Here is a 15,481-nt window from a genome sequence, read left to right as displayed (position 1 = left end):
CATGTTCATTATAAAAAAAAAAAAATATTGTTCCTAATAAACAAAAAAATTACACACATGCATTCATATCTCAAGACACAATAGAGGAGAAAAAGGCCAAACCTCCTGGAGTGCTGAAGAGCCTACGTATGCTATCAGCAACTGGCTCCAAATGTAATCTAGTGCTTTTAGACGGATGGAATTTGAGCAAGAAATTCTGATGGTTTAGCTCTACCATTTCTGTTTGATTTAAAATAGAAACGATGTAAGCAAACCAGTGTTTGTTTACTCAGAGAAAGACTGAGTCTCACTTATTAACTTCAGTGAACAAAAAAATTACATAAGGCTAGTGAATTCAACTGTTTCTGGTCAAGGCAAAAAAAAAGTCCCACGACAACAAACACATGAACAAACAACAATAGATCCCTTTTTCTCTTTTTCTCTTTTCTCTAAATAAAAAGAGGGTACAAAATGACAACTGTTTTTCAGTTCTCAGTCATTTCCTAAAGGAATTATTGAGATTATTCTAACAAAAATGAAGATGTTTCACTGCACCTGCACAAAAAAGCTACTTCTGACATGGACCAGCTCAATGCCTCAGTGCACTTTGATTGCCAGCGCTTAAAGGACTTTCCAAGGTCTTTTGCTGAAGAGATACGTAATGGGCAGAGCACGCGATTTTAAATGACTCTCCCAGAGTGCATAAGAATAAGGTAAGTCAGAAACACTAGTGCCTAATGCAAATATTAGTTTTATTCATTTTAAAAAGAGATGTATTTAAGTTGAAAGCATATGCTGTGTATCCACCCTACCTCATACATTTGAATGACTCAGCGCTTACCCACAAAAACAGCTCTCATTATTTTAAACCACAACATACTTGGCTATGTCCATTACCAATAAAATGTTTCCAAATAAAGCACCTTGGAAAAATCATCCGTATACTACAGGCTTCACAGACCTCAAGACAACGTCAAACACATTCGTTTGCATTTTCTGCAGCTACCCTTTTTTTTTTTTTGTTAAGCACACAAAAACCAAAATTCTGATCAACTCAAGAATTAGGGAAATTTAAGTCTCAATTACTGGAAGCTCCACATGGCAAAACCCAGTCTTACTAATGCAGAGAAACTGGTCAGACGTCAATTGCAAGAAAGGAAGGCAACCCTTGCTCAGAGTCTTTCCATAACTGAAACAGCCTGAAGAGAGAATCAGTTACTTACATATAGTAAGGAGGAGCTAGAAATATCTTGGGCTATAGGAGGCCAGTATCAAAGAGCTGATGGTGTGACAACAAGAAATTCATCTCATGTCAACGCAGTACTACTCAGTAGGCAACGTTCACTGCTTTTTGCCCAACGTCCAACATGCAGAGAACACATCACCCCACCCACACTTTGATAATGCCTCTGCCATGACTGAAAATGATTTATTTTCGGTGAAAACCTGTGAAGCAGATCTTCGGGAGTGCACATGGTGACAAACACCAAGGCCACACAAGGTGTCTAGCAGTCTGGAAGAGCAGAAGTCAGGCATGGGATGAGCAAGGAGCGTGATTGACCCCGTGCGACCATGGGGCTGCGGCAGCACCCGAGATATTGGCTGAGGCCAGCCCAGGGCTACGCAGGGGAAAAATAATAATAATATAGGGAATTTCTGCAGTGAACGCCTTGCAGAAAGAAGACAAACTGCAATAAGGAGTTTGCAAGAGCAAGTCTGACCGGTCCCCCAGGATGCTCCCATTTTTACTATTTGGTATCTGACAGTTTTATTGCTTTCGCAGTTGATGAGAGGTTCTTGTAGGAAACAGCTTGCTCTGGCATGTTGGTTACATGCAGATATTCTGCTACCCACTTGCCATTAAAGTGCTGCATTTCTACGGAAAGCAGTTGCTTGGCTCATCCAGAATAAGACATTGCATTTACCTGCCATTTCAGTTTTCATGATCACCTGCTTTCTCACACAAATCAACATCCCTGCTTATATTGGGCTACATTTGCATCTCTGCATATAGAAAAAATTATCCTGCATCAAGTTACACCTTGCCAATTAAATACAACTCTGTGATTAGATTAAATATTGTTGGCAGGTGGAATGAGTTTATACCAGAGAAAGCAAAACACCAAATATTGTCCATTAAAAGGATTCGCATATATATATTTGTTTGCTTGCATGAACCAGAAACTTCCAAGCGCCTAACATTTAGAAAGTAATTTGCTGTTGCTGCTCAGGTAAAGATCTAACACTGCATTTTCAACTAAAATCCAAGTGACTGAGTATCACCAAAATGCATTAAGATCAAAGAAATATCAGGATAATAAAATATATTGTAGTAAAATAATTTCTTATCAGTAAATTTCACAACCCACAGCTAAAACAGTTTCTTTACAGGACAATTTTCTAAGGCAGATAGGTTTTACTTCCAGCAGCATAAAAAGATGGATTTACCATTCAAAGCCAAAGTCATGTTCACGTCAGACAAAACTCACGTAATACACTCAAAGATGGTATCACGTTATATTACAGTCCTCTCGCCTCCTGCCACAAGGTGTGTCTAACCTACGTAAGGAAACTTTTGCAAGACAAAGATTGCATTAAATAGTTGTCTCAATTATTCTTTCAACAGCTGATGTTGAGAAGGCAGCCTTGGTTTTAGGCAGAAGGATTTAATGCACAGATGTGCTCAAAAGCAGCTGCCTCAGTCAGTTTTGGAACTTTAAAGGATACAATCAAGAGCTACCACAGAGCAGAGAATTTTGGTGTATTCCCAAATTCAAAGCACGGTAATGCAGTACACTACCACGGGATGTATGAGAGGAACTGGCCAAACCTGTACAGCTGCAGTGATTCGCAGTTCTCACAAGCGGAAGAAAAATGCACAGGCTAGACCAGCTCAGCAGAACCACGGGAAGGCTTTACTCTAAATACTACGTCCATCTACTCTGACCAATTTTTACAGAACAGTGAGGCTCCATGAGGAACAAAGAAACTGTAAAAGAGAAACGGAGCAAAGAACATAGCTCAAGATGACCGAGATATTTTATAGTCAACAATGCCCCAAAGATTGTGCCCATTAAATGCAGGGTGGTTATTTTTCTTCAAAAGGAAAGCAAGAAGAAAGATTGAAACAAAAAGGACATCAGAGCAATCACAGTGATACATACTTTGATGGGAATGCACGTTTAGCCAGAAGTACCTGATGCAGTTAAAAGTGGTAAGACTGCTTTTGACTGACAGAAATGAGTTATCAATTGTCAGAAGCACTGAAGGAGCTGCTGTAGTTTACGGTTCCTACGTATTTGGCATCCCTACTTGATGCAGTGCGAGTCAGTACAGAACTCAAAGATCAGTTATGGAAGTGAAAAAAGCTGTAGGGAAATAAAAACAGTATTGCTGCTATGGCAATGACAATTTCAAAAACACATCTGGAGATTCTAGCCTAAAAGGAATTTTCAACAGGGAACACACAAGAAATAAACATGGATGCACAAATAAGAAGCAGAGAAGGACAGGAATATACAAACTGTATTAGGACTGCTGTAAACCACTGACATCTAGAGATAGGCAAGAAAAATGCAGAATAAACTGTAGCACAAAACTTTCATAGACAAAAATTCCCAATTTATACTTCATAATTCATATTTAATTCACTTCAACTTTTTCCTTTAGATTTTCCCTTTTGTGCTGCTTGCGATACACAAGGACCATCAACAGTTTATATAGATTAACACGGCAATGGCAGACATCCATGTCGTGTGCTCAGATCAGGTTTGACTGAAGCATTTACATCCTAGATTATACTGCAGGATTCTATAGTATACATTCAAGTTCAGCCCCTGCTCTCCAGGTGGTTCAGATCTCCAAGGCCAGTCAGTGCCATGCAATCAGATCCAGCAGTCAGGATTCTGACAGTCAGTTAGCGAAGGAAGCAGTCCACAACTCAGTAAGCAGGTGTAAATCAGTCTTAATTGCAACCCCCTCCATGGGCCATCTACATGCTGCTCTGATATAATCACAGAACCCAGGAAAGACAGAATTAGATTGTGCAGCTTCTTACCTGCAGCTCCTTTGAGACTCTCTCTAAGTGGTTAGTTATCTTTTTTATTAGGTCACTATACATCTGTTCCGAATGCTGCTGGCATACACACTTATACACACAACTGCAGAAACAAATATAGGAACAAACAATGAACTCACAACAGTTTGCAATGGAGGGTAACAGACTTCAAAATATTTTGTTCAAGTCTCAGTTTAGAGGAAAATAGAGTTAATTGAATGACTGTTGAACTTTTAAATACAGCCCTAAGCTTGGAATGAGCTCCAGCAAACTCTTAAGTCTCCCCTGGAGCCCCCAGCGTGGCCATTCCGTTCCCACTGCCCCTCCCTGACCTCACTTGAACTCACAATGAGTTCTCTTAACAGTGCAGGATAATTCTGTCAACAGCACACTCCTAATTCTGGCTTTTGTCTCTCCTATGTGAATGAAGTCTTCATTAAAATATGCAGGTTTAATCACTGTATGCGCATTATAGAGCAAAACCCTTTTTAAAAGAAGGGCAGTGACAAGCAGTCATAGAAGTTGCACCAAAAACGTTGGCATTTAAAACAAAACAAAACCACATAGCAAAAGTTCTAAAATTAAAAATTACAGACCCAAGCGTGTTACTCCATCCCTTGTCACTTAAATTCTAAGAAAACTCTGCATTTTCAGAATGAGCAAAGATGCAGAGAAAGAGCAACAAAACTTTTAATTCTACATTCCATGGCTTAGTTGTATTAATTCTGGTCTTCAGTGTTACCTTTGTTTTTTAAGAACATTTTATTGCTCTCATACTGCAATACAACATATCTGCAAAATAAGGCTATGTATTGAAAACATATTTACCACAGTTGCAAAACAAATACATGTTTTACTTTCAGCAAGTAGGTACATTAAGGTAGTCATCATCATCAGGACTAACACCAACATTATCTGTACCAAGCAGCTTTTCATTCTCTTGAGTGTTTTCATTCTTGGAAGTCAGCATTTTGAAAACTATCTGCCAAAAATGTACAATGACAAACAAACTGCAAAGATGGAATAAAATCAACTACAGATTACGGGCTGTTGGAATTTTCTAATGCAAGTGAGAGGCTGGGCACCAAGTCCGAGCCTTCTGGGGCCAAGACGGCACCCTCGTTCAACAACTGCCACCCCCTAAGTCTTCTGCAGGAAGGTTTTACAAGTCAAGTTTCTATTTATTCCCTTTGACAACTTCAAAAATCCCCAAAATACAGTGTTCATCCCTATGCAAAGTCTGCTCATTAGGCAAACCATGTTATTTCTCAAAAACCAAAAGGCACTGCACACTGTTCGTACTATTATAGTTTAAAAATAATTGAGCATCTGTAGTTTGGTATTATTTACATAATAATAGTCAAAGTCATTCTGCTTCTTTCACATGAAGTCTACCAATAGCAGATCCTATTTTTGAACAAGCAAAAGACATTTTGGTATGACGAAGTAACAGCAAAAATATCGATTTCATTTGGATCAAAGAAACACTGATAAGAAAAGCCAGACGGATTTTTGTGATCTCTTACAAACCAGCCAGCTAGGTAACAAGGGCAAACAGCCATATCTGTGTTTTCTTCATAAGCAACTAGTACATATCCACTTCCACAAGTTTGCAATGACTTCACTTGCAATGATGTAACTTAACTGAATTTTAAAGTACACATCTGCTTAGTGTTACATGCAATATTTCTGCACTGCATTCTGTAGCCGAACACCAATCTTGGTATGTACATGCCGAGTGTGTTTACACTTTATTTGAACACTTCCATTTAGAAGTTCCTTCCCCTTTTTCAGATCCTGTTTTCAGTTCCTGATTGTGGGCTGATTCTCTGCATCATCCTTGCCCTGCTGTTACCCAAAACAAGTCGGCAGCTTGTTAGTCCTTCAGCATAACCAAACACCTCAGGAAAAGGAAGACCCAAGCAGGACACTACAAGGTAAGCAATGATGGAGAGGGATGAAGATCTGAGGTCTCTAAGTTGTCCTGAAGAACAGAGACCTAACTGCATTGTGCCTGGGATGCAGCTGTAACGGGTGCCAGAAATACAACCATTCACATTTTCCTTGTCTCAAACTTCCCTTCACATCTCTCTGTCGATATATTTAACCCTTGTGATAGGCAGTTACTATGCACAGGCAGGTTTTGGACTAAAAGATGAAAACAGTCACTAATCACACTTCAAAACCTTACAGGTAACTGATCCATAGTAAATACCTGCGTACACACCTTTGAAATTATCTCCTAGCTTTCTCTGCTGTGGGGCAGACACCTACAGTTATCACTGATCATGTCAAATACAGTAGTCTGGGTATCTAATAACATATTTTGAGTCTGCACTATGGAAAGCTTGATTCCTTTAGTCAGCACAGAAGCGATCAAAAAGATCACTGTATTTTCAGCTGTTTCACTGCAAAAAAATTATAAAAGAGACATAGCTGTTTGAACCACTTCAAAAAAACCACCCCATTTTCAGGCTAAAGAACTAGTCTAGGGAAGCAGAGAGGATCTAAACCTCAAGTCTGCTGCAAATTTTCTGCAATAGTCCAAGCAAGCGTTATCATTAAATTTAAGAAAAAAGCAGTTTTTCTTCCCTATGTTGTCTAGATTGTAAGTCAAGCAAAGGGATACTCACTAAAATAAAATAAAGTTTAAAACCCATCCTCTGATCCTGTGTCAGAGTAATTACATTTAGAGACATAATTTTTAAAAGAAAACTTAAAATGACATGCTAGCTTTATCAGTAACATTAACCTACAGATAATCTTTTGTTTTGGTAAAATACAAGCAACAGATATCTGTGCATCATTACAACACTGCATTGAGTGTCACCCTCATGTATAAGGGTTATCTACCAGAAACGTAAACCCCATTATGCCTTTATCATTAAACCTTTTGAGGAGCAAAAAGATGGCAAAGATAAGCTGCAGTTATCTGAAAACCACAACTAGGTACAGATCTTCTGTAGGTATTAAAGCATTAATTTTGCACACTACTCTTTATCACAGATGACTGTAGGGAGACGTTGGCTTAACTCTGCCTGCCAGCTGTTTGCACATTGGGGATCTCAAGTGAGAAAAGGGATTTTGATGACTTACACTAAAGCTGCAAAATGTGTCTCAATTCAAATTTACCATCTCAATTATTGGTACACAAGCTGATGTTAGAGTCCTGATAACAGCAATTCCAAAAGTTTGGAGAGGAAAGAGGGAATTTACCAGAGTTTTTAACTGGAGTTAAGAGGGCAGACTAAACCCCTGCTCTACTTGGGTCTGCTTCCCTAATCCTGAGTTTCAAACTGGAGAGACAAAGTGGATAAGAACAAGTGGGCAGGAGACAGAGCTGAAAGTCTCTAAAAACAGCAATCGGTGACCGAGCTGCCAGTGCTGTTTCATGGAGCGCAACACTGTGGTAACAACACCCAAGACAGCTGCGCTACTGGTTGTGCTGCTGGCAAGGGCAGCAGTTTTAATGGCAACTTGGCCAGTAAATGCAGCAGCAGCCACCCAGTTTCCATCCTATTTACCAACACCCTGGACACCTGTCACCTACAGAACAAAAAATCTCCATTTTAGTCAATCTCTTAAGAAACTGCCAGGTCTCTAAAGCACTCGGCATTTCGGTTTGGTGTGATTTTGAAGCAAATCCCCCCCTACCATCCCCACTACTGTGCAGTGGCTTGGTCTGCAGAGCAGTTCTGGTGTGTGACCTGATCCTTTTCAAAGCAAAGTAAACTGCAGCTCCAGGCCAGGCACAAATCACACGTTATCCAGACAAGAATGGAGATATAAAGGACTGAACTTTGTGTCTGTCCTTTGGAGAGCCTCTAAATGCACATGCAGTGGGGTTGCAGGGCCGGGGGAAGTCGGCCTAAATCTACCTGATATAAAAACACACAAATTACAGTTTATACGGATGGACTTTGGCACCAGTGGCTTCTATTCCGCACCTCTACTGCACCAAGATGGTTCCTATCAGACACAACAAAGAAGCTTTTTGTAACAGTAAATAAAATGCCAACCATGCCAGTCTCTTCTTCCGTTTTGAGGAAAGGGATGTTGAAACTTCAATACATTTCTTAATATACTACACAAAGCAACTGTGGCGGAGCTTACTTTAACGTTAATGTTTTCAGCACTTAGGCATTTTAATTCTTTAGCATTTTTTCTGGTTAACATGGAGTGTCAAGATATGCATCTCTTATTCATTCCTTCCAACCATTTAAACAATATTGTACTTCGCGTAACATTCCCACTCTCCTTCTTGTAAATACAAAATAAGCCATATGCATAGGCTGCAAGATAACACAAACATTTAACTTTAAAGAAAAAGTAATGTAGTGCTTAAAAGATTTCCTTACCTGTATATTTGTTCATAGGAGATAGGGATGTAGTCACCAGGACTCTGAGTTAAAAGCTGATCTATGGCACTGTCCAACTTTGGCCAATATGTGCTCTTATAGTCTTCAATTGTTATAACATTCATTACTACAAGAAGAAGACAAAACTACATTTAGTAACTCTAGCGAGGAGATTAGAAGCAAGTGAATGCTCTGCCATTTCATATCATATTGATAAGTTGGCCAAAAAACCTGGGAACAGTTCACTTCTGCTAAGATAAACTCATCTGAAAGTAAAGCCCAGACTTGAATTTGTACCTTTTTATTTACAGAAAATAAAATCGGAAAACCTGTCAAATCCTTGCTTAGATATTTCTTAGGGGCCCAAGTAGCTGGGAAAAACAAACTCCTGGGAGTTGTGGTGTGACAATACAATAATAATTAAAAAAAAAAAAATAGTTCAGTAGTTAGTTCAGATTAATAAATTACATAACTCTGTGAGAGGCCAGAATCAACAATTAACACTGAGTCCTCACATGCAGAAGAACAAGCTATGGCCAAGACTGGTAGTTTTTGGAAACTCTGTCCCAGAAGATGCATTAATTTGGTGTGTCTCAGGTGGGATGAGCAGTTCCCTTAGCTAAAAGCTGATGCAATTCCCTCTGCTCCTTCAATTCCAGTCAGGCTCTCAGGCAACATTTTCGGATCTGTATTACAGTTGCCCCTCTAATAGGCACAATAATAATCCTTTTCCAGATAAGAACCAACAGAAGGAAGAATAGGAGGTATTTAAATTAGCGTTGCCCATCACTCCCTGATTTTCCTCCTGAGCTTCCCAATCACATCCTCTTGCACAAGCCGCTCTGTGCCTCGGCTGCTTTTTAAATACATGTGGAAATGTAGATTCACTGCTAGGTTTTGGGAACAAGGTTTCCGAAATGTTATTTTCACAAAGGGTTGAAAGGAGCTGGGTAAAGTCACTTTTGGCAGCATTATGAAGCACAATTCTAGGGAAATACAGGCAAAAGTTAACAGTATCACAAGAAAAAGTACAAAGAGAACATGGAATAAACAGAGGTGTGAGACAAGACAGTGTTTGAACACTATCTGTAACAGCAGGAGTTACAGATTCCTGTTGTGTCTCTTTTTAGGGTATTTCATCTGTCTCGCAATCACTTGTTTGAGTCCTCATCCCTTACATAGCCCAGGCTCTGGGCACATGTTCTCAGGAGCAGCTTCCATGTAGTAGTAGCTTTATTACTTGTGCTTACACCTAGCAACAATATTTGAGCATTTGTATTTCGCTTTTCCCCAAAAACCGTGGGTCTCCATAGAAGTGCTCTGCTCCACAGAAAACATTCAACCGACGTCAGCAAAAATATTAGACCAAGTCCTGATTGCAGATTTCAATGTATAATCACACCCACATCTGGTTTAACATATTAAATGAGTTGCGTTCGTTTGAACGAAAATAGTCACATGAGAATTGGGAACATCGCAATATATTTTTTTAACAGGCTGTTGAGATGTTTTTTTGTTTTACGATACAGCAAAAGCAGCAGCAGCCAGGCAGGCAGGGCTGCCCATCGGAAATGCTGCACGGGTAAAGGACAAAATGCTTTTACAAACAGCCCTGGGAGACCTGCATAGGAAACACGGATGAGTAACAGTCTAGAAAAGCTTCATTTTTATTCAAAAGACTCTTACAAGTATTCCATTTGATTTCCACACATCAGTTCTAACACTAAGCTAACCACAATATTTATATAGTTAAGAGTCCAAATACTATGCACTGAACGACCACTGTTTTTATTCTTCTTCATCTGGAAAACAAATTAAATTTTTAATAACTGTCACAAGTCAGCAATGTCCTTTTTTTCCCGGCAGCAGTTACACACAAAGTGCAAAGGATGAGTTAAAGTAGCACCTTCCAATGACAAACTCTTCAAGAACAGCCTCGAGACCAGGAAGGAATCACACAAATCCATAGAAAGAAAAGCCAGATTGCCCTTTTAGAAACTTCTTTATCTTTTTTTACTTTTCCGTCTTTTTAGGATGTCATTCTTAAATGTTTATCCCTATATTAAGTATTCAAGATTTGAAAGGGTTTGCCCAACAGCCTCCGTTTCCAAATCACAAGGACAGGGTGATACTAAAAGATGACTTGCATTTCACTGACATGTATTGAATTTCTGGGAAGTGACACAGACATTTAGTAACCAAGCTCGCCAGAATACAGAATTTTATCCAACTACAGAAAGTTTGGGGTGGGGCTGGGCGAGAAATCGGTCTGATCAAATGGAAAGGAAGCCAGGATTTTCCAGAGAATTATAAGAGACTTCCCAAGTAAAGGCTGAGAAGTGACAGCTGCTTTTCCATATACAGAAAAGTTCAAAAGAAAAACCGTTTTAAGTCAAATGCAGCAGTGAAACCATGTAAGTGAAAAGGAATATGCATGAGCTTCATACCCTAACCTAGATATTTCAGTATCATAGCCAGAACTGAAACATAACCTGCTCCTTGCTACCCAATTCTTTGATATCAACTTCAATCAGAAGAACGGCAAAAAGCATTAAGTTTAAAAAAAAAAGTCCAAGATTAGGTACACATCCCTCATGAAATTGATAAAAACTTATGAACACACATAGCTCAAAAAGATGTCGGAACAGTAATAGGCATAGGATGTGAAGAATAGAAAAATATTTTTAAAAAATAAAAAATTGATAGTGTTGGTGTTGTTATTTAGACGAGACAACCTGAAAAACTGCTCAAAAAGCTGACTACGTTCACCTATAAAACACATCCTTCTTTTAAAACTACAGCTAAAAAAGCAGGAGACAGAGCAGGACAGATAACCCAACCTATTGACAAATAAGCAGACATCAGCCTGACAGTGCTCTGTCATTTATTCTGACCACAAAAAAAAAAAAAAAATCAAAGCAAGCAGCTAGGCACCTTTCGGCAGCTTTATTTCATCTCAGAGAGTGACATATATGAAGTTTTACTGCTTAATTAGCAATGCACCCTACAATCCTAAAATATTTCATCAAAGTGTACAAACTCCTCAAGCAGATGCCCAAGACAGATGTTCAGACTTGCAGCTATTGCTGTGGCTCTGCACTTTGCTTTTTCTCAACCCTCTACATGTTTACAGAACAGATTTTGTCACATCCCCTGCCTGACAGATCCTTGCATACATTAGCAATTTTATCAGTCTGCCCTGTAGTTGCTTTCAAGTCTATTTTTATTATGTGTTTCTCAGTCTGTGTTCAGACTGGTTGGTAAAAGTAGTGTTAAAACTTTTTCTTCATTTATTTGCCTACGCAGCAAAGCACAAATGCTGCACTGAACTGCATTATGCAACAGGGTAGCCAAGGAATTTAATAGATACGCCAACGCTCACAGCCACATGTGCCCATCCTAAATGAGACCGGGGTTAAACACAGTTATAATCGCCTTGCCTGAAAAGGATTTAAAAAAAAAAAAATAGTAAACAGCCCAACAGGGAAAACTTCATTTTCTCCACAATTCAGATGTACTGCAATTACTAGTATGGAAAAGTTTTCCTTAAAGTACTAAATGCCCTTACTCTTCTTTTCTCCCTTATGGCCTTTGAAAAATATTTTTCATTAATATTTTGTATACATTGATAACTATGATTGAAGCTGATCAACTGTAAATAAAGGTTTAGTTATAAGTTTACCAAAACATGGAAAATTTTCTCAAGGTGCTTTAACTGGAGAAAAACTATTAAACAAACTACACATTATTATATCCGATTTTAGTTCTCAGTCTCGCCAAAACCTCAAGGAAGGAGAACTGGATTTTGCCCCTTAGAAAGATTTTAAAGGATCTACATCTAGTCTTCTTACTCTATTATTCTGTCAGCTGAATTAGAACAAAAAAAGCCCACCAGGCACTCTGGTCTGCAGCTACAAACATGAATAAAATCAACGCATTGCAAATAGTTATGCACTGGAACACAAGCATCGGGATTTTTGTTTTGGAGGAAAGAATCAGGAGGGAAGGACCTATCTGAATGCTCCAATTTATCATGGGATTGTGGGGAATCACACATCACCCACATTTTTGAAGGTCACCTGTAGGATAACCTAAGGCTGTGTCTCTGCATCACACAACAAGGCAGCACGATTCCTGCTCATTCAACCACCAGTTCTTCATGCAGCGGGGAACACACAACTTTCCTGTCAAGCTTAAGAGGGACAATCAGCTTCTCAAGCATGTTCTGCGGTTGCTAAGACAGAGCAGGCAGAAGGGGATCAAATACACACCATCTCCTCCTTTTCACTGTATGTTCATATTGAAAATGCCCTTTCTCCCCTTTCCTACACATGAAAATTAAAGAGAGGAGATTAAAGGAGCGAGGATTAGAACAGGCAGGATCACACCTCACCTCCTCTATTTTCTCAGTCCATAAAACTTCACCGGACTTGTTCTGTTCATAGAATCATTGAGGTTGGAAAAGACCTTTAAGATCGAGTCCAACTGTTAATACACATATATTGTGAAAATTATCCACTAAACAAGGACATAGAAAAGTCCTAATGAACTTAACTCAGATAATTTTGTATTTTACAGGAATTTTAATTTTCTCTAAAACAATACTGAAGATCAGCAGACAGATACTGTGTTGCGATAGCAATACTGGAGAAGTGAAAACAAGAACTCAAAACCCACACTCTAAGCAAAATCACGCTCAGCCGCCTCTTCTCGCCCTCAGACACAAACTGTAGATTAGCTGGAAAAATCACCTTCCCTCTTGGTGAAGATCCAGCTTGAAAACCATTTTCATTCTGAAACAGAAGCAAAAAACTAAGACTCCAAATTTCTGGACTGAGAATTTGAGAGCTCAGTTTAGCAAGGCTGGACAACATTTCATTTCAACTGACTCAAGTGTTTACGAGCCACCTCAAGGTACCTGGAGCCCTGACAAACAAGACAGGCCGAGAGCCAGAAAGCTCAGGGAGTCTGGGAGCTTCAACTTCAAAGCTGCCGGCCTTGGCAACGCGCCTGGAGCCACGAAACCCAGCCTGCCAGAGACATGGGGATCCAGAAGCCCCAACTTCGGGCTGCTGAGCAGCTCTAGAGCCGGACAGGTGAGCTAGGACCGGGGAGGAACAGGGAAACAAAGGAAAAAAGCTGCGTTTCCCATCAAAATTTCACTGTGGCAGTTACACGGTTATGTTTCCAGGAATAGCTTTAACTAGCCAAATCCAAGTTTTCCTACAGCCATTAGAGAAAAAGGCATATTCTGCCTGGAGGTGTGACTGCTGGGAATGGAAGTTGAAATTGTCATTCATTTCAATGAATAACAGAAAGATCTTCCCTCTCCTCAACCTCGGAAAAACAACGGAAAAATCTGCCATTTCTGCCAAAAGCTACATGTAAACGATGTTTCGGAACCAGTTTGCTTTTTTGGGTAAATTCTTCAGTTGTTCTCATTGGGCCTTTGCAGACACACGTCCCTTCTCAGGGCTCTGCACCCACCGTCATCCGCTGTCAGCAATTACAAGCGGCTTTCAGACCCATCTTGGGCTTTCTCGGGCAGAACAAGCCCTTAGGAAAACACAACCTGAACTAAAAGCTCCAGGAAAAGCCCCGGTGGCTCTGCACAGCCCAAAGCGCAACCTACACCCGCTCTCCTCCTTTTACTGCCAGACCCACTGCCTCACCCCATCGTGACAAGAAAGGTTATTTTTGTCTCCCGAGGTGTTTTAAGTCATTTTATTTTGCTTCGAGAAGCCTCTCGGGCCACAACCCAAGGGAGGGACCTGCCGTAGGACAGACCTGAGCCTAAACCTAACATTAAACCAAAGCCAGGGCCTAAGCTCCAGAAGCAAGAGAAGCAAACCCTCAGTTCCAGAAGGACAAGGAACTGCTTGAGAGAGTGCAGCGTAGGGCAACAAAGATGATGAAGGGAGTGGAGCATCTCCCTGCCGAGGAAAGGCTGAGGGAGCTGGGGCTCTTTAGCTTGGAGAAGAGGAGACTGAGGGGTGACCTGATTAATGTTTATAAATATGTAAAGGGTGAGTGTCAGGAGGATGGAGCCAGGCTCTTCTCGGTGACAACCAATGATAGGACAAGGGGCAATGGGTACAAACTGGAACACAGGAGGTTCCATTTATATTTGAAAAGAAACTTCTTCACGGTGCAGGTGCCAGAGCCTGGCCCAGGCTGCCCAGGGGGGCTGTGGAGTCTCCTTCTCTGCAGACATTCCAACCCGCCTGGACACCTTCCTGTGTAACCTCATCTGGGTGCTCCTGCTCCGGAGGGGGGACCGGGCTGGATGAGCTTTCAAGGTCCCTTCCGATCCCTGACATTCTGTGATTCAGCGCAGCGGGGCAGCCCAGGCTGAGGACGGCCCGAGGCCCCCCCGGCCCCCCCCAGCCCCCGGTCACTCACGGAACTTGGAGGTCGAGGCGTTGATGTTGATGGCGGCGGCGATGGCTCCGGCTGCCCCCTTCCCCGGGCCGCCCCCCGCCTCGCAGCCCCGCAACACGCCGTTGTGCTCGGGCAGCTCCGGGGAGGCGGCGGCGGGGCCGTGCGGGAGGCGGCCCCCGGCCGGGCCCAGCAGGTGCCGCCCGTAGCCGCTGGCGCCCCAGTTGTTGTGGTTCTGATCGTCCATCATGGCCTCGCAGCCGCCGCTGCCCTCCTCCTCCATGCTCTCCTCCTCCATGGCGGCTGCCTGGCGGGGAGCGGGGCGGGGAATCACCGCCCGCCGCCCATGGGGCCGCTCCGGGCCCGGCGGGGCTCCCGGCGGCTCCGCTCCGGGCACGGCCCCGGCCGCCAGCCAGCCTCCGGCCGCGCGGCGCGACACTTTGCGGCGGAGCGCAACACGGCGGGCGGGCCGGCCAGGCGGCTGGCACCGCGGGGCATGCTGGGGAATGTAGTCCGGCGGGGCGATGCCGCCATTGGCTGGGTTGCCGGGAGGAGGCGGGGCTGGGGGCGGGCGGCCCGCGCGCGGTGCATTGTGGGACGGTGGCGGGGCGGGGGTCGCGGCCCGCGGGGCTGGGGCTGCGGGGTCCCGTTCCTGCCAACCCGTGTGGTTAATTTCAGCCCGGGACGGGGATCCAGCCGGACCCGTGGT

The 15,481-nt window shown here is 42.1% G+C and overlaps 1 protein-coding gene across 2 annotated transcripts in view; it reads right to left on the bottom strand.

The window, feature by feature from the left end:
* Positions 1 to 15,189, bottom strand: part of CACUL1 (CDK2 associated cullin domain 1) — a 47,881-nt gene extending 32,692 nt beyond the window's left edge. For both annotated transcript variants that reach the window (XM_065638863.1, XM_065638864.1), the window contains exons 1-3: positions 14,797 to 15,189; positions 8,395 to 8,521; positions 4,037 to 4,139 (exon numbers count right to left, since the gene is read on the bottom strand). In XM_065638863.1, coding sequence (XP_065494935.1) covers positions 4,037 to 4,139; positions 8,395 to 8,521; positions 14,797 to 15,070 — 504 coding nt within the window. In that variant the 5' untranslated portion in view covers positions 15,071 to 15,189. The remainder of the gene's footprint in view (positions 1 to 4,036; positions 4,140 to 8,394; positions 8,522 to 14,796) is intronic.
* Between the last annotated feature and the right edge of the window lie 292 nt (positions 15,190 to 15,481).

Source organism: Caloenas nicobarica, chromosome 7 (assembly GCF_036013445.1).
Source record: "Caloenas nicobarica isolate bCalNic1 chromosome 7, bCalNic1.hap1, whole genome shotgun sequence".
In the NCBI taxonomy this organism is placed as follows: domain Eukaryota; kingdom Metazoa; phylum Chordata; class Aves; order Columbiformes; family Columbidae; genus Caloenas; species Caloenas nicobarica.
The sequence above is the reverse complement of the archived record's forward strand: the minus strand, read 5'-3'. Positions and strand labels throughout refer to the sequence as shown.